General features: G+C 38.9%; 1 protein-coding gene across 2 annotated transcripts in view; it reads left to right on the top strand.

The window, feature by feature from the left end:
* Positions 1-20,076, top strand: part of usta (uronyl 2-sulfotransferase a) — a 98,196-nt gene that overhangs the window by 29,763 nt on the left and 48,357 nt on the right. The window contains exon 1 of one of the 2 annotated variants that reach the window (XM_041804781.1): positions 11,307-11,418. The exons of the other annotated variant lie outside the window; for it this stretch is intronic. Within the exon in view, the coding sequence (XP_041660715.1) occupies positions 11,334-11,418 (85 nt within the window). The 5' untranslated portion in view covers positions 11,307-11,333. Of the gene's footprint in view, positions 1-11,306; positions 11,419-20,076 lie in introns of those variants that run through there. 2 annotated transcript variants of the gene reach the window in all.

Raw genomic sequence — 20,076 nt, 5'->3', positions numbered from 1 at the left:
AAAAGCATCCCCACAGCATGATGCTGCCATCAATGTGATACACAGTGGAGATGGTGTGTTTGTGGTGATGTGCAGTTTTTGGTCTTTGCCATCAAAGCGCTTGTCTGATGACCAAAAAGTATGATTTTGCACACCTTTGCCATTATCCTGAGGCCCCATGGTGCACAAAACCCCAGGCTATTGCCTTCTTTGCTTAATGGTTAAAACCACTTAAGTGTGTAGTAAATGTGTAGAGCTGCTGATTAATGGACCAGCATGATATGAAGAAAACCTGCACAGTCCAATACCACAGTTCAACACTTGTATGACATGTAATAAATCCTCTCGTATGTGCACTGAGCATGTAAAAGACTTCAATTAGTAACAAGGTACAGTGCTTAACAAATTTATTAGACCACCACCCAAAGTAAGGTTTATGCCACAGCTGCCCTAAATTAACAGCACTGGTAAAAACTGGTAAAACCAAAATCATTTTTTATGTTTCTGCAATGGTTAATACACCAATATGTAGAAGCTCTTTAACCTAAATGATATTTTAATGCTAAAATATAATTATTATTGTTATCCATGAATTTTCAAATTTACTGATTCCCAAAAAAACTGAAAAAATAGTAAAGCACTTTAATATTTCTTGATTAATATGTCAAATTATAGTTATTTACTTGCATTCCTGAACAGAAAAATGAGTTTTAGTGGTTGAATTTTATGCTTGATTAATTTCTGACCTCTCAGAGAAGCCCAGTGAGCCGGCTCAAATTTGGATTTTAAAAGGTGAATTCTGTTTGAAATTCCTCATTCCTGTTAAAAATGGTAAAACATAGAGAGCTCACTGAAAATGAAAGAGTCCGCATTAAAGCACTTCATGATGCTGGATGGTCTCTGAGACAGGTGGTCTAATAAATTTGTTAAGCACTGTATATTGCAGCCAGTTTTTTTGCAATGTTGTTTTCATTAACATAACTTAGATAATGGTTTGTCTTGCAGCCTCTATTGGGTAATTCAAAATAACTGTTAGAATATTTCTTAAAATGATTACTTTTTCTACAATTTCCTAGAAGCAATCAAAAAGACTGCTGACAAGATAAGATAGTAGATAAGATGTAGATAAGTATATAGTAGATAGATAGTAGATAAGATAAGTTTGAAGACATCTTCCTGTTTCTCAAGCTCAGGTTTCTGTTACATCACAGAGCCAGATTTCAACAGACTGTTTGAATCAGTATCACTTCAGTTAATGTAGAGCTCTTAATAAGATCTTTATGCTTCAATACTGAGCAATAGTTTTTTCCCTAGTATGCATTAAAGTTAGACACCTTCATAAAACTGCCATGCATGTGCCTGTGCAGTGTATTCATAGATTTGTGAAAGGAAGTTGTGAGGCATGAGTCCTATTCTAAGTAGACTAACTACCTTTGCTTTCTAAATTAAGTCAGTTTAGATTTTACATTGAATTTGGTTCTTTGTGTATGATTATGATTGCCTTGGGTATAAAATGTGGGCTATAATTTACTGTGCCTTTAAATGTGATTTATGATGATGGTGGATTGATTATAAAAAGCCTCCATTGTTCCTGCAGCCTGTTTGAGAGGCTTCATCTATAAATACTCTTGGAAGTGTGAGCTGCCATCTGTTGTTTATTGCTCGCTTGTTGCTCTTTTGCTCTCTTTTTCTGGCCACTGTGGTCCAGCGAGGTGCCAAACGCCTGTCAGCGCATCATCACCAAGCATTCTCACCCCGTCAAGATTGCTCAAATAAGCGAGAATAATAAAGTACAACCAGGGCGGCGTGAACATGTTTCTGATTTCAAAGCATGATAGGTGATACCTCAAGTGTTATTCAGAAAGTTTGTTAAAGTTCTCCTCTTCTCCCCCACCGTCACCAACATGTGCTTAACACATGGCATGTGCTCTTTATTTGGCACTTGATGAGGGTAGGGAAAAAGTGTGAGTGTATAGAATTACAGGAGGCACTGTGGTGATGTAATAGGGTACAAGGTGGTCTGCTGCAGACACACATCCTGTGGCTCCTGGTAAAGGACACTGTAAAATGTTCACAATCACACGTGCAATTTAACACTTTTTTTAACATCTACATGCTAAAGAGTCTTAAGCTTTTCGTATAGGCTATCACAGAACTGAAAAAAAGGGCCCAAAACAAAGGAGTGGCAGCATCCTTATCCAGCAGTGGTCTAACCTGGCACTGGCCAGAGCTGTTAACCTGTATGGAGCCTGACAAATGAGTATTTATGTAACAGATGCTGCAGATATGGAGCCCACAGCTCAGCCACCATCCACAGTGTAATTAGAGAGTGGTATGGGGTTTCATGCATTTGGGTTAAACATGTAATTGTACATATGTGAGATAGAGATACATAAGCATTATGCCTGCACATATAGTTGATTTAGATGCATTTCTGACTGCAAATTTTGAATTATTGCAGAAACACTCAAGCTTGAGCTCACTGACAAATAGCAAGCATCCACAGTGTATGGAAACAGTTGAATGTGGAGAAGCAGAGTCATGGTTTGGAAGAGTTTAATTCTTCCAAAGTAGTTGTTAGGTAAAAAAATGATGTCCAAATAAGCTGGTAATGATGATGTATTAGGGGAATTAAAGGAGAGCAATTTTCTCATTTATATGAATCAGCTTTTGAGCATTTGCGGAAAACTTTTGTGGCATTTTGGGCATGATCTTTGACTAATGTTGGCCGCCCTTCTGGTCTGAATTTCTGTAAGCCATCGGTAAAAACTTCTTTTGCTGTGGCATGTGATTATATTTGACTGTTTCTCTTCATGGTCTGTTGGTTTATTGTTGTAAAGATCTCTGATAAAATTATGTTTTGGATTTAGTGGTGAGCAAGTTTTTCTCCTGTTTATTTCCACTACTGCATGTGTTGGAACTGCTCTGCAGTCATACTGCTTTTTTTTTTCTTAATTTGAGCCAAAGGTATTTACTGTTGGCACAGTGAATAGGAATGTTACACAGGTAAGGATGATGTTTCTGTTTTACAAGTTATGTGCCATATATAAACAGATTTAAATGTATGTCCACACAGTGCACATTGTTTCCTGCACATTTACAATGCCTTGGTGGGACGCCCAGGTATATTTAAAGCCACCCAAGTGTATTTGATGACCACATTTTTCTTTTTTTAATTTCATGTATACTTACCATCCATCCATGCATGTAAGAGACATCCACATGTGCATCCTTCCCATAAATGCACAAGTTAAGGTGCAAAGTCAGTATGTTAAAAATTAAGCCTCATATGTCATTGTTCCAACATTTTTTGCAGCTTCTTGTTATCAATATTATCCATTACTCCTGCACTCTAGGATTATAATTGCAATCCGCTAGCTTATCAGCAATAAGGCTTCATGCACACAACTGCAGAGGTTATGGAAAACTGAGTGAAACGTTGCAAAAGGTGAGAAATGTTATTTGAGTGTCTTTATATAACACACTGGCGATAAATGGTGAATGCTGTCAAAAGAGCAGAAAAAAAACAATTCATACATATTACATATACAGAGAACTTACATGTCAAAACTTACAGAAGTGCAAGATTATTTTATTTTCAATCCACCTTAGTAACACAAACCTATGTTGCATATTGTCTGTACATTATTTGCCATGCCTGTTTTAACCTCAGAAATAGTAAACATGTCCACAGCCTGGTTTAGAAAATTAATTTAGTATCAGTAGGTCATTTCTTTATTGTTATACAATGCGCATTTTAATCTACAAGTCATGCATCTTAGCCAAGAGTTCTCCTCAAGTGTACATAACTAGAGGTGTAGTGCTTGGGCATTGAACTCATCCATATTGATTTGACTGGCAAAGCATGTTTTTGCTGTTTGCCAGGAGGCTTAAGGCCTATCTTAGCTCCATCTGTTGTCACTGATCCCCATTGGGAAAATTCAAGCTCTATACTAAAGGCGGGCAAATAATTGAAATTAGGCTAAAATATAATATGGCTGACTGCAATTTTCAAAACACAGAGGGTGCAATATTTCTTTGACCTGAAATTTTGTGTCAAAATAATAGCACAAAATTATCATTACCTTTAATGCATCAATTCATATTGCAGTTTCAATAAGTCAAAATGACTGCAATTTTCAAAATAGTTCAGCCGTAGTTGTCTTGATGATTGCCTACAAAGCTGTGTTAAACAAATCAGTTAATTCACTGCTGTGACTGAAGTAGATAAATAAGAATGTTATTCATATTGATCCATCTATCTAATAGATCTGTATAATATAGAATGATGTATTGTTTGTGGTTGCTGAAAAATACTTAAGATAAGCACTTCAAACATGATCACATATCAAATGGCAATTGCAAGAAATACAATCTCAGTTTTCAATTATTTTCCCTAATTTACTTAGCCCTAATCTATACTGAATTCAAGAGCTAAGATTCTAACTCTGTTTTATGACAATAAAGTCAGTTAGGATGCACGATATTATCTGCTTGATATCAGTGTTGGTAGATGTTAACTTATAAAGGCAATTACTGCACATATCAAAGTTTCTGCTTAGACATGAAAGCTTATATCGATTGTAATTTTTTTGTCATCCTTACTAAGTTTATAAAGTTTAAGTAAAGCTGGACCAACAGACCTACCAACTGCAATGCGGGTTTTAAGTACTTGGTTGTGTTTTTTTCATTCTTCTTTATGCATTAAAATGTGTTCAAGGGACTGAAGTTTCACATCTGAAAAACATACTTAAATATCGGTATTGGCTAAAATCAATCTGTAAATACTGGCATATCAGTTTTTGGAAAATATCTAATATCAAGCATCCCTATAAGTCAGGTAAAAGATCATTTTAAATATGGCAAAGCCTCCAGCTTCAAAGTGCCTCTTCAAAAACCAGTCTGTGACATCACTGAGACTATGTCCATGTTTATACGTTCTATAATTCAATCGCTAACTAAGATTAAAAGAGACATTTTTTTGCTACTTAACAAAGTGAAGTAGAATTTTTACTCTTTGAGAGAGGAAAACTGTTTTACAGTTTAACTTTTGGAAGTTATTGGAAGATTGGATTCATTGTTATTATGTAATAGCTACCTTTAGATGGACTTCAGATTTTGGTATCAAGGGAGTCTCTCCTTGGCGAATGTGTTTAGTTGACTGACAGCCTTGACATCACCTGACCTTTAACCATTGTGATACATATATTTGTCTGGAATGGCTCATCTGTGTGCTGAAATCACAACTCTGTGTGTCAAACAGAGCAGTCCGACAAAGGCCTATTGTTGAAGCTCTTGAGAAAAGTAGCATACCTCAAAGTTGACAGTCACACATTAAGGAGCTTTGATTTTCTTCCCTCTGTGGAAATATTTTATGATCTGGTCTCAGTTTTGACAGGATCATCCAAAAGGTTTTTACAACAATTTTTTTACAATAACTTTCTGTTCCATTCCATGAATACATAACTTTTTTTATACCTTATAAACTGCTCTCAGAGGCACTTTCAGTTACACTCCTCCTCCTCTCTTCAGTCCCTCACACTGGTGTGAGACTTAGCACCACACAGGCTCTCTTTATGCAGCCTGTTTGTTCTGCAGGGCCGAGCTGCAGCTCAGCGGGTGAGCAATCTTTGATAAGGACTCTTGCTTCTACGGCTCATTGACTGTATATGAAGATGGATGGGGGAACAGTTGCCTGGAAGTGAAGCCAAATATTTAGAGCTCCCCCTGCTGACTGGCCACATTACTTTAGCTTCCTTTACGTTAGTAGATGGGACATGGGTCAAACTGTTGACTTAAAGTTCATGCCAAACATTTTTTTTACACCTGGAGTCTGTTGTGATAGTTTATATCGTGCAGCTATATGTCTGAGTTCATATAACTGAGTTTTCTTTTAAGACACAAGTAATGTCTTGGCTCCAAGCTACATCACCAGAGCAACATTTTAGCACCTGTTGTGACAGTATTTTGGCTTCACTTTTGCACACTGGATATATTGTCCATCTTAATATACAGCCAATGCTACTGTTGCAGACAGACTCAGATTAGATGCTGGATCTGAGACCTGCGGCTTTTAATCAACTGCATACAAACACACATATTGATATGATTAAACTTCTGTCATTGTTCATAACAATATACAGAGGAATGCGTGTGTCTCCAGCCATCATGCAAACAAAAAGGGTTTTTCTCACAGCTGGCTGAGTCCTTGAGCCAACACTGCCTGTCAGGAAGCAGTAAATATCAGTCATACTTTATAATGCTCTATCATTCCAGACATTTATCTTTGTTTGAGTGTTGTGTGAGCTCTGAACATTTCATTGCATTTGAAAATATTCTCATAAGATATCATAAATACCTATTTCTTGCCTAATTTCTATTATTTCAGTCTTGTTTTTGTGTGCCAGTGCATGTGCGGTGTATTCAGTGTTGTATCTGCGCCTGTTTGAGTATGAATCAGTGCGTCCTGGTGAAATCATTATGTTTTTCTCGTTCAAGGGGATTTCAGGCCGGTGAGGAATGTCTAGCTGCCAGATAGAGCAATTCATCTTCCTCTGTCGACCTCCACAGAGGGCTCACAAACTGATTTGATAAAAATTTGTTCCTGTTTCCTTTCTCGCTGTCTCTCACCCCCTGACTTTTTTTTCTTTTCATTTCCTCACTGTGCGAGATTACAGCTGCTTTTTCCTCCCTGAATCTGTTTCTTCTGTCACATGACAAACTCGGAGGAATTCTGGTTCCTGTTAAGAGTAATTCACTTTCTCTCAGTGATCTCTCCTTCATGTTGCATTTATGATTATGTCTTCCATCAATTTCTGCATTTCTGCATCTTTAGCATCCAAAACTTTATTCAAACCACCACACAGAGTCCCATAAGGGAGCTGGGCAGCAGGGATTTAAACAACATGCCACACAAGAGTGTTTCAAAACATTTGTTTTATTTAAACAACTTGTAATTGGAACATAACATAGAAATGCCTGCTCTCTTGCTAGGATTTAGATGAGAAATCATTAGTTTACATATAAAGCCGCAGCAGGCAGTTAGGTAATCTTGCAATCTGTATTTTAGGTTTGTTGTATGACAGGCCACTATGCTATGAACCACCAGGCCAAATTTCACTCATGAAAAACATCCTTAAGTTTATAAACTAAAGCTCCAAAATCATGAAAAATGAGGCAGTTAATATGCTCTAGGATGGTGTGGGCATGTCTAAGAATGAGCTGAAGCCACACCCACTCATGAGAAATAAGATCCTTTCAAATTTAAGAAATGTTTCTGATCAGAACCCAGCCACCTGGCTCTGTGCCAGAGCAAAGAGACAGAGGTTAGGGATTAGATTTACTGTTTTCTGGCACAAATCTCTCCGTTATACTAGTCACACATAAATCTAAGTGTTTTCACATGTTTACAGCAACCTTATTCCAACTTATATAGTGTGTTAAGACAAGATAGACAGATAGCATTTTGACACAACTAAGCTAAACTTATCTGCTTGGTTCAAGCTCAGTATTCAGCATACAAACATCATAATGTTGTCATTTTTAAAATCAAAAGAAAATAAGAAGGAAGAAAAGCAACTAAATGTGATACCTGGACAGGGCCACGCTGGCATTTTATTCAGAACCTCTGCTAATTTTAGCTTAGACAGCTGAAAAAAATAAATTAGCACTAATCAAGAAGGGACAGCTGAAGTACAGCTACCAGTGCTCAGTGAGTTAGCTCCACATGTCATGTCTGAATCTGGCTGGGGCCCATAAATACAGTTAGTAGGGCAGGCCTGACCAGGTTTGGAGAATGCATTGGCTGGAATTTGGGTCTAGCACGAACATGGGAATGTTATCCATTTTCCTTCTTAATCTTTTCAATAAAAACTTTCTTAAACCTCAAACTGCTCCTTTAGGTTTGGGTTCACTCTTCAGTAGGCTCCTCACAGATGTGTCTCACATGTGTATGTATTTCACATGTGTGTCCTTGGCTTTGGGGTTAAAGCTAGCAGCTCTGTACAACTGTGATAGAGCACTTTCCAGATTCCAGTCTTTGTTGGTGACTACATGCACTTTCAAGCATGAAACCTTTAACAAGTAGATAGCTTATGCGCAGTGTGATATCGCACAGAGTGGGAGAAATCCTGTAGGTTAAAGGCTTTTGAACTGTTTTGTGCTTGCGTGGAGCAGTTTAACATGTAAAATAATGATTCTTGGCAAGTAACTGCTGGAAGCTTGCACCCTTAGTGTTTCTGAGAGGTTTCATTTTCGTTGGTTCACAGTGGAGGCAGAAGAAAACATGATTCATGGTGAATGTCATGACAGAGCAGCAGAATCACAAGATAGATGTTGAGATTCGGTTTAACCACTGTCTAAAAATATATGGTCTGGTGATGATTGTGCATCAAGGCATGAATACGCACCCAGCTTTTTGTGTTTTTTTTCCAGTTTTATCTTTAGCATGCCTCATTTGTGACTCAGCACTATCACCGCTGAATACTAAAACAAGGCAGCAGATTGTTTAGAGTTCCCACAACCGCCTGCTTTCTGATGTAAGTCCAAATTGTCATTATAAATGGGTTTGACTTGACAATTTCCATTCCTGTTTCTTGCTAGTTGTTTCAGGTTAAAGTGCAGCATGAGGAAGATGTTTGTTTTGGTAAATGGTCTTGTAATCTTGTGTTAAAAAATAGGAACGCTTTTTATGGAAAGCTGTGACATTTAAAAAAAGACATTCTTGAACAGCACTGGGCGCCACATGTGATCATGAGGAGAATCATGTATGATGAAAACAGCAACAGAATCCAGGGTATGAACAATCAGAGAGAAAAATAGAGACTCTTCAGAAACTGAGTTTTGTGGTTGAGGTTCAGGATCAGAGCTGAAGTGTAACTAAACAGTTGGAAGGGTGTCACTTCTGCTTTCTTTTTTCAGACATAGCCTTCTGCAAAACATCCAATGTTGGAAACTCTGAGGATCATTACAGTGAACGCTCCCTGTTGAAAAAAACACCTACAGCAGTTTGAAATATTGTTTTTTCAAAGCTAATTGACCATATTCACATATGTGCTCATTTGCTGTTGTAATGATGTGATGTGCTTCACAGGTTAAATCAAATCAAAATGAGTCAGTAGGCTGACATTGTAATTACTGCTTTTGTTATTCAGACACAATGACATGAGGCTGTACTAGATTTCAGGAAAAACATCTGATAACCATATGATGAGATAGCTACACAGCAAGGGAAATTTAAGGTGTTGCACCAGCCTATATAGTTTCAGTTTAGGTTTTAGTTTTGACTAAGGCTGTGTTAACTAAGGGCTATTGACTTCCTGTTTGGATACGACCCAGCTTTTATTTTATTGCATGTATTTTCTTAGATACAGTTTTGAGCTTTAATGCTTTTATTTTTAAAGAGTAGGACAGAAAAAGGGATGAGGGTGACATAGAGGCATGTGGAAAGAGACTTGAACTTGGGCTGCCTGCCCGAACATGAGGCACAACTTAACTATTATGCCATCTGCAACCCCCCCTTAAATTTTAAGACAGTAAGCAACTTTGGGTAGTTCAGTAATTATGGCCTGAGCTTAAACGTGGCATCAGGAATTTGTTTTTTCTTGAAATGGAAGTAATGGTAAAAAAGTAAATTTTTGATAACACAAGGCACAGATACTTGTCCACTGAGCTGTCAGTGAGTTTTTGAAGTAAAGTAAATGGTGGACTTATTTTAGGTCACTGTGGTGGCAGGGAGACATCGGAGTGGCTTAGCCACAGTTTTTTGAAGGTGACAATAAAGTATGGAATTAATACAGTTAGAAAAAACAAATGCACTAATTATGCACCTTTATAAATTGCACTAAATGCATTATAGCGCTGACAGCCTTATTTTCAACTTAAATATCACACCGACCTCCTAGTAAGTCCTCCATTAAAATGTATGCCTGTGCCATGTGGATTGTAGCGACTGTTTGGTGTCTGGAGTGTGTTCTCTCTAGCTTTTGTTCTTCATAACTGGAGAAAATTTTCACTGTTGGACAGTAAATTACCGTCAGATTACTTTGACTTTATTCACAGTTACATCTCTCCATGTTTCTCTTGTTGTTTTACACTGGCTCTAGGTTTAGAGTGTAAGATTTATTATCACCTTATCACAATTCTTTTATATATTTTGATTTATTTTTTCATATTTTACAGTGTTACTCTGTTAAGACATGATCTAGCAGGATAGGCAGGAATGCAAATACATAAATATCTGCCAGGTTATTATAACGAAGCCCATATAATAAAGATAGTCAATCAGTTTTTAATACTTTAAACCTACTAAAACACCTGGAAAGTAATTTATGTACTGGCAATTTTGGCCCTGGCAGCACCCATCTTTGTCTGTCTTCAATATTTTAGCTAGTTTGAACTTTGTGCTCTGCTAGTACAGATGAACCTTGATGAATGTCTCTGTGGTGCAAGCAAACAGTGACAACTTAAGCTACAGCCAAACAAGGATCACCGTAGGGTTCAGTGTGGCCTTTATGCCATAACTGAAAACAAAACTTGCACATAGCTGGTGCAACAGGCTGCTGGAATACAGCTGCATTATGATAACCGCTAAGACCGTCCTAACTGAAGGATGTTGGCAGAGGAGGCTAGCATCCGTGTGATTACGGTAAATTCGACAAAGACGTTCCAGAGCAAGATGACGGATGCTTTAATGCGTGCTTCTAAAGAGAGAGCATCTTGCTGGTGCTAATTGTGCAACACCTCACAGCAGCCACACAACTACACTAGATTTACTCACTAAAACCGTGGGTTTCCACTTCAGTTCCTGTTTGTATCCTGTTGTGCACGACACAGATGCCATCAGCGGTGACTGTGTGTAGCTGTGGGGCCCAGCCGTTTACACATCATGCATTTCTACATCTGGCAAGGGTTTGTGAGCTGGTGCAAGGCTGCGAGCCTGAGCACTTGCCCAGTTGTGGTTGGTTTTAACGACTTGGCTGCTAAAGTTGAACTGCTTCTGTTGTTTTTGTTGTTGTTGAGAGGTCTACCATTATTTTTACACTAAAATAATCAGAAATTACTTCATTTTCTGCAATTTATTCCAACTAAAGGCATATTTTCTCTCTTTTAGCATGTAGTTTAATTTGATTAGCACATTTTAATGCTTGAAAACTTTTTTAACCCTCTTTCTTTAGTTTCTCTCAGCAGTTTTAGACTTTTTTTGACGCAACTAACCTCTTTATATGTGAATTTCCCCCACCCCTATGTTGTTTATGATACATTTCCTCTCTAAATCTAAAAGTAAGACTTAAAAAGACCCCTCCATTTGACTTTTTTTTGTAGGGGTGTGTGGGAAAAATCACTGGTCAGTCAAAATGGCCGCCGGCAGGCTCTTTATCCATAAGGACAGGCTAGCAAGACAGCTGGTGTCGTGCCCTCATGTCCACAAGCCGAGACGAGGTACGTACAAACTGCATTTAAGCACTCTAAATGGGAAGTGACTCGTCCAGATTTAGCTGACAGAGCATGAAGTTCAGCGGAAATCTCTTACAGCATCACATCCTGTGAAAAGCAATATTTTCTCTGTCTGACATTGAGTTCTTTCTCATGGTCACACACAGGATATCATAGTGAAGAAACATCATTTGTCTCTCTAGATGATGAGTCACTACTTCTCCTTTTTATAGTTAGGTGTCAAAAATCAGTAAGGCTACCAGTTGTTTGCCTGTTTTTCTATTTCATGGCTCATGTCTTGATTTAAATGCTGCATGGTTTTCTGAAGGAGTAGGTAGAGTTTGGTCTCAGGATGTCACGATTCAAAGAGGCTTTGTGAAGAAATCAGTACCGTGAAAGACAAAGTCCTCAAGTGTGGTCCCAGAGGCAACACATGATGTACTTTACTCAACTAAAATGAACTGATAAAACTGCAAAATACACTTTTTGGCATGGATCTGGAGAGAAGCTGCTGCTCTGTGCTTTAAAATTTGATCCAGAAAGTACACGAAATCCTCCTTTAGCTCAGACTTATAACCAAGAAGCACTGTGAACTTTGGGTTTAATGCAGATGATGATTCGCCACTCGTGCACTGCTTTGCTCTGCCTTTTTCTCTTCGGCTGTCTTTCCAGATTCTTCTGCGTCATTCACCACAGTTAGGGTGAGGTATTAAGCTGAATGGGAAATGTTTTTTGTGGTAGTTTCAGAGTGGTTATTCAAAAGTGACAATTTTAGCTCACATTCTTGAATGCCGCTGTGGATAGACAGAGCTGATCGACTGTTATCAGACTAAACATGCATGATTTGCTTCAAATTTTCATCAAGTGTGCAAATTATGGATGCTGTTTGGTTGTCATGTAGCATCTCTGTCAACTTAAGCACTAGCTTAAATGTTAGCTATTTATAAATCATGAAGATGATAGCATTCTCATGGATGGTTCCCCCTTAAAAATCATGTTTGTCCTTTCAGAAGCAGAGCAGAAGTATTGGAAAATATTTAAATTCCCTTTTTTTGTTTAACAAATTAAACTTAACATAAAAAGTAAGGACATTTGTGTTTTGTTGATCATTTCTTTGTTGTAACAATGTTTCTTGGCAATAAATCTTATTCTGTTGGAAAGCCTGTTTATTTACCCTTTAAATGGCGCCACATTTGTAAAGAACATGCATTTGTGGGATGAGCAGCAGAGCTGAGTATGTGGGTTGCTCCCATGAAAAAAACTTACCAGATCTTCTCTGCCAATGCCAAACAGCTCATTTTGCTGTTGCTACTGACTCTTGTTTGAGCTTCTGGTACCCCCAGGTGCCAACAATCAGGTGACCAAAACAACCACATTGGCTGACTTTTGACAAGTGCTGCTTGAAGAATGGGATGCCATCCCACAGCAGTTTGTGACCAGGCTGGTGACCAGCATGAGGAAGAGGTGCCAGGCTGTTGTGGCTGTGTATGGTTCTTCCACACACTATTGAGGCTCCTGTAAATTGTTAAATTACCAGTATCTTTTGTTTCTTCAGACTTAAATCATCCAAACCACCAAACAACACAAAACAAGAGTCAATGGCAGAATAAGCTGTTTGGCATTGGCAGAGATTTGGCAGATTTTTCATTGGTGCAACCCACATACTCAGCTCTGCTGCTCATCCCACAAATGCATGTTCCTCACAAATATGGCACCATTTAAAAGGGACATAACAGGCTTCCCAACAGTATAACAGTACAACAAAGAAAATATCTACCAAACACAAATTTCCTTACTTTTTTTGCCAAGCTTACATGTTTTTTTCTAACTGCCATACTGGGCTGTTGACTCTGCTGTGGCATCAGTTTCATGGTTTGTCACTTTTATACATTCACAACCACCAGTGTCCACAAATGACATACTGACGGTCGTCCTGATGTCTCCAAACCTCTTCACATCTGCATGCATGTGTGTATGCATGTTTCCATTTCAGGAACCCACATTTTAGGGCATGAAAAGTCCACAAATTAGTCTCTATACCAGGTTTTGGTCTGAGTTCACCTGCAATAACACGGCATTACACTGTCTCTATTTTTATTTCGCTAGGCAGCAGCCTGACCATTGTTGATTCTAGAGTGACTTAGGCGTGGAGCAGGGTGCAGTGCGTGGAGACCCTGACCCTTTAGCCTAACTCTGGTCTGTAATTAGGTAGATGGGTCATGCTAATGGAGGGCAACTCCCACACTCTAAATCAAAGGGTTGGGTGACCACACACACACAAATACACACGTTAGGAAAGTGCATATCCAAGCCATATACTTTGTTTGCTTTCTGTTCTGCCACGTATGTGCATAACCACAGACATGTATCAGGGTGTCAGTGGGTGGGTTTTGGGCAGCCATACAGGCAGAACTTATGTCATTTAGGCTGTTTTATTTAGAAAGGGTGCCGTGTTTTCCTATAAAATGTCAGTATGGTCTTACAGTGAGCACGAATCTTCCGTTGTCTCGTTTTCGTCTGTGGTAGATGCAGCATCTACAACAGGATGTGGCTAAGGATGTGAAACTTAAGTCTTCACAATCAGTATAACCTGTAATCTGGTTTCACATACTTGTAGAACATTCCAGCACTTCATCTCTGTAACCCTCCATCTTTAGCTGTGAGTCCTGTCCCAGCAAAAAAAAAAGGCCCCTTAAGTTGGACCCAGCAGAGCAGCCATTCCTGTGTGGTTTTCCGCTCCCTCCTCTATTCCCTATTTTGGGATGTGTTCTTTTCCTAAGCTCTACTTAGCTAACTCGGCGATTTCACTAAGCAAATGAAATGTTCTACGCTCTAAATACATGTTTATGAAATTCCCAACCTTACTGTAGCATTCCTGAAGCAGGCCAACACCAAAGGGGAAAATTCCAGAGCTAGAGGGACCTGCTTTTGGGAAAGTTTGGTGGGTTAATCCTGTGTAAATGCAGAGTGCTCTACATTTCACTGTAAAGTTATCTTTGATTTGAATGAACTTTGTCTGGAATTCTTATTCAGTATTTTTCTGTATTGATAGGATATAGTTCTGCTTTGTTTTTCATGCCAAAGAACTTATTGTATCTGATTATATTCAAAAACATTACTTACTTCTCTACTTTTCTCTTCTTCTAACTACCTTGATTTTTTCAGTAATTCACATATCATCTGTCATGCTGCTTCTTGATTCCCTGGTAGAAGACCATCAATTATACACAACTGCAGGTGTTTTACACTTCTCCTAGTGCTGGGCACAGTCCTTGAACTGATGCTGCTGAACAGGATCAGTGATCCGCTGCCTCAACACCAGCTGCCTGAACAGTTGGGCTTTACACCTAAGAGGTCTAGTCTAGACCGCATCCTGGTACCGCATCACTGAACGCTTTCGGAGAATTCAGTAGAGGGTTACTTGCAGCTTATGTTGACTTCCAGAGAGTGTTTGGCTCGGTCAGTAGAGATGTCCTGTGGAGGATTCTGGAGCTCCGCGGGATCCCACGTGCACTCATCCAGCTGATGTCTGCCCTATATTCTGGTTCAGAGAGTGCTGAGAAATGAAGTGTGGTGTCTCCACCTCTGACTTCTTCCCAGTTGATTCTGGGGTGAGGCAGGGGTGAGTCTAAGCCCCTATGCTCTTCTGTACCAGTATGGACTGGATAATGGGGCGGCTTAAAGGGGTAGTGAACTGTGGAGTGTCATTTGGCAATGTCCAGACTTTGCTGATGATGCTGTGATCCTTGCGGAGACTGTAGATGTCATTGTCTTCACTTGTAGAGTGAAGAGGCTGAAGCTTTGGGAATGCACGTGAGATTCAAGCATTTTGGGATGCCTTAGATGCTGTCATTGAATCTGTGTTTATAAATGATGAGAGCCTTTAAGTTGTAGAGCAGTTCACCTACTTTGGCAGCTACATATTTGGCATTGGACCTGTCAGCGTTAATACAGAACTAAAAACAATAAACCCATCGGGATATTGACTTCACTCTTACTTTTAGAAAGTCTTTACTAAGCATTATGTTAAAGACCCTGTAAAATGAAATCTAAAGTTTCTGCCTTAACAAACTAGATATGTTGGAATATGGTTGCCCTAAACATCTGAAAGGACTGAGATGAGTTTTTCACCTCTTTCCTGGCTGGGTTTAATTTGGGCAAATATGTGGGAAGTAGGGAATGACCCTGCCCCTCTAACACTAAAGTCACAGAGCCAGTCATCTCAGTATTGTTAGCTGATGCCACTGCCTTTATTGAAGTTGATAGTCAGTTAAATGCTTTTTTTGTTCATTATGAGATAAATGTGCCAAATCTATTAGCTACAGTGGTCTATGGATCATTTTAAGTATCATAGCTGAGATTTAAGCCAGAAAAGTGACTTATTCTCTTCTCTGTCACAGAGCCAGGCAGCTGCGCTCTGATCAAGGTCAACATTCAGGTTGTAAGATTTTTTTTAATCTGAGATGATCTTATTTCTCCTGAGTGGGCGTGGCTTCAGCTCATTCAACGGACACACCCACACCATCCTGGTGCAGATTTTACTGCCTCATTTTTCATGATTCTGAAGCTTAATTTTATGAACTTAGAGAAGTTTGATCTGACTGAAATTTGAACTAGGGGTTCATAACACAGTGACCTGTCATACAACAAACCTAAATACAGATTCATTTTCACTTTACAGGGTCTTTAAGTAAGGATATACAGTATGTGATCTCTACAGATATGTTGCATATTATATCTTTGACAGGCAGAACCATGAACAGCCATCTGCCATGGCTGTGTGGGCCCAGGAAGTAAAATACAGGAAAGATACAATTCCGAATTCTTAAGGGGAGTTTTATGCAGTGTGTAGCATTTGAGTTTTTTGTCCTAAAACCTTTGGGTGAACAATTTGGGCTCTGGTACCAGATTCAGTTTAATCAGATCCTGTTGGAATTCTGATTCATGCAGAAAATAGCATTCATGGTAACAATCAGCTCACACAGTTTCACTTTTGTTCTGCCAAATAAATCACATTGATGGTATTTCAGCTTAAATATGCACTTTACTGGCTTTTAACTTGGATTACTTGCATGTGCTAGTCAGAAAATCATAAAGTGTGTTGATCCATGAAAACATCTTGTTGTGCAGATGGTATGTTTTTTTTGGGCATAGTTTCTCCTCCTCTACAGAAGACTTAATCCTTTGAAAATCTGCTGCAACATCTCTTTTTGTTTCCCTTTAGTGGCACAGATTGTGTACAGCATAGTGAGCCTCATATATTCTCTAAAATTGTTGATTTTTGTGTTGTTTTTTAGACCTGTCTGGGTATTTTATAGACTGTTTTGGAATTCACTGATTAAAACATAAAAGCGCCACTGATTTATGTTTTCCATCTTGCTGTATTGATTAGATAATTGTGCTCAGGAATGGTTCTGCAGCTGCTCTTAGCTCCAGGCTGGCCCATGGATCTTGTGACATGGTAATCCAATTAACTATTTAGCTACATGCCTATGCATACTGGCAGTCCAGTAAGTTTCTCTTTCAGTCACTCACACCCAGAGAAAACATGGGATAAACATGAGGATGAGTTCAAAAGCAGACATTGACCTTGGTTTAATTTCTCAACTCTTTCTTCACTTCTTAAGTTAGCCCTTTGACCTCTCAGACCTCAGCCTGTCCTCCACTTGACCTTTCATGACCCCTATTATATATTATTAGCCTGAAAAAACAAAAAGATGACAAATTAAAACCAACATAAAGCGTTTTAGTTGATTTCTGGGTCAGTGCAAGTCTTTTTAAAAGCTTCAGTTCTCCTTAGTTTGGACATTGCTTGTCTTTGAAGCTCTTTAACACCAGTCTTTGAAGAACAAACCCTCGTTTGGTTTGCAAATGATTAGTTGAATAAGACACTTTGATCAAAAATTGAAGTGGCTTTAACAGGTATTAAAAAAAACATAGTTTTACCAGCTCATATTGGTCACTGCTGTTGTGCTGAAACCTGAGCTGAAGTTCTGTTGTTGTTGTTGTTATTGTGGAAAAATGGAGGCACACATCTCTCCACAAGCTGTAATGTTTTATAGTACTTTTGCATTACCAACAACTAAAACTAGCATTAATGCATTAACTGATTTATTCCATAACTAATGCATTTTTTAAAAATCCTGATTAATTGCACGCTTTATTAAACTCTCAGGGTAAGCCACTGTAGTGCTCCCTGCAGCCACAGTGATGTAAAATAGGTCCACCACTGCGCCTTAGTGTCTTATTTCACTTTAAAAAACTCCCAAACAGTTCAGTGGACATGTCTACATCTGCTGTTATCAAACATCTATCTTTTAACTGCTCCCTTATTTCTGTTTCAATCCATAACAGGTTCTATTTTACGTGGTCAAGTTCATGTCATTATTTTCCATCTACCTAAAGATTATTATTTTTAGTATTTTTATTATTATTTTCTTTCAAAACGAAAGCAGGTGTTTTTCTAAATAGGAATTATTTACCATAAATTGAAGGTTGGAGTCTTAGAAAAACAAACAACCCTCTAAAACTGACTTTGTCATATACTACAAGAAGAGACACAGGTTATAAAAAGTTATTTAACTTTTGAACCATAAATCACAACCACTTACTTATTTCCCACTAAAACTTGTCATTGTGTTGTTCTAGTGACACTATCCATACCCTCATATAGGCCCTTAAGGAAGCTTTTCTAGTGAGCCTGGAACTTGGGTGACTTCCAGAGGCTTTTAAAGATCAAATCCACACCAGTAAATCAGATAACATACATCTTTTCATCCATTTTTGAATCACTTTGTGATTATTTCTGCAGCTAGCTTAGTATGCTAATCACCATGTTATCCCACAAGGCTTTGTGATGAGCTGTGAAAACCAATGGCAGCCTGTTCAGTCGTCACGTCATGCTTTGTTAAACTTCACATGTCTAACTGGGCAGCTAATGTAGGAGATGGCCTGAGTAGCTCATGATGAGAGAAAGACAGACAGACATGGTTCTGGTTGTGGCTCTGGCTCTGGATCCGTTCTGGAGTCTCAGAACCTTGGTGCTTTCTGGCGAACCACCCCGTGATCACACCAGTTTCAGCCGAACCAAAGTGGGAGGACATGATGAACATGTATCACCACGTCCAGCTCCACTTTTGTCATTTTTGCTGTCCCAGTATTCCTTCTTCAGTTACTTGAGTTAATTAAATATTTAATCTTGTGTTTAGGTGAACCCAGCCTTCTCTTCCACAGATTCAGCATATAACTCCCCCCTTCTTGTACTACTCTCCAGCTTCACCTGGAATTTTATCGATGCCCAGATCACAATCAAACATTTTGTCTCCCCAGCAGGCCACTTTTTCTCCATTTTCTGCTCTTCTTAACAACCAAGAAAGTGACAAGCCCACTGATGATGTCACGGCCCCCAAGAAAGAGCCAACTATTTCTGGTTCCAGCTGAGTACTTTTCAGGTTCAGAAACAATTTTTTCTCAGTTTGAACGCACCGACCAGTTCAAAATTAGGTTCAGGACCAAGAACCGGCACGGAGCCAAGTCAGTCTGAAAGGCCTAAGCTTCACTGCAGACAGGAACTGCTTTGAATAATGGCACAAAAACAGCCAATACAAAAAAGTCCAACACTTTTTTTTTTATAAATATGTGAATATTCTGAATACTTTTTGTCAAAGAATGATTATTTTTTTCACTTTTGGTCCCCAAGAGATATGAGAACAAGTTTGTCCAAAAAAAAAGTCATAGTCAGAATTCTTCACTGTGTGTCACAACTAAGAATCTTGACATTTTTATTTTCACTTAATTTTTTCTTTTTTTTTTTTTTTTTTAGTCCCATAACTTTCCAAAAATTCAATGTTTTACAAGCCTTTTAAGACAGTTAGTCCAGGCAAGACAACATGGTTTAAATGGTTAGAGCTTGAAGGGTTAAACAGCAGGAAATGCTTTACATATTTTTTTACCCTAATCTGACATTCATATAATCTCTTCTTCAGGGCGGTACCTGCATCTTTTTCAGGCTTTATTGTTCTATGTTAAGACTACTTGCTGTATAGTAATGACTGAATATAAGGAAGTTGTTCAGTGTTGTGCTGGTGTTGAAAGTTATTCCTGAATGTGATGAACAGATGGTGCTGTGCAGGCTGCAGACTGAAGTCATCAAAGTTTGGATTATTATGATATCATATGAGAACAGTCGAACACGGCCAAACATGTAGAATCTGAATTCTTGTTTGCTGTCTTTTGGCCTCTTTGAAACAAAGTCTCTGTCCTCCTCTTTGACTTCTTACTGTAAGTCAGAGGACAATGGGGTTGTAGAGTACAGTGAGCTCTGTACAGTGGCTCTTTAAGTTCATTTCCCTCTCAGTGGGTGGTGGTGGGTTGCAGGGCAGCTGTCAGCTTTTTACAAGCCTCGTGCCCTGGAAAAAATTAGTTCCAAATCTCTATCCCAAAAAAACGCTAATGAGAAGCACACACGGGAGACAGACGAGGAGGGGAGGGGCCTGGAGGTGGTGGAGGGATGCTTGTCTGTGATGGATGACAGAGAAAGGAACAGAGATGTCAGCGGGCCTGCAAACTTGCCATGCCGTGACCTTAAATGCCTTTGAGAGAAGCTGCAAACACATGGACGCCTCCCTCAGAATTCCTCTGAAGAAGTTTGCGACAACATAAAAA

This window comes from Cheilinus undulatus, linkage group 14 (genome assembly GCF_018320785.1).
Source record: "Cheilinus undulatus linkage group 14, ASM1832078v1, whole genome shotgun sequence".
NCBI classification, from domain to species: domain Eukaryota; kingdom Metazoa; phylum Chordata; class Actinopteri; order Labriformes; family Labridae; genus Cheilinus; species Cheilinus undulatus.
Note: the sequence above shows the minus strand (reverse complement) of the source record. Positions and strands in the feature narration are given on the sequence as shown.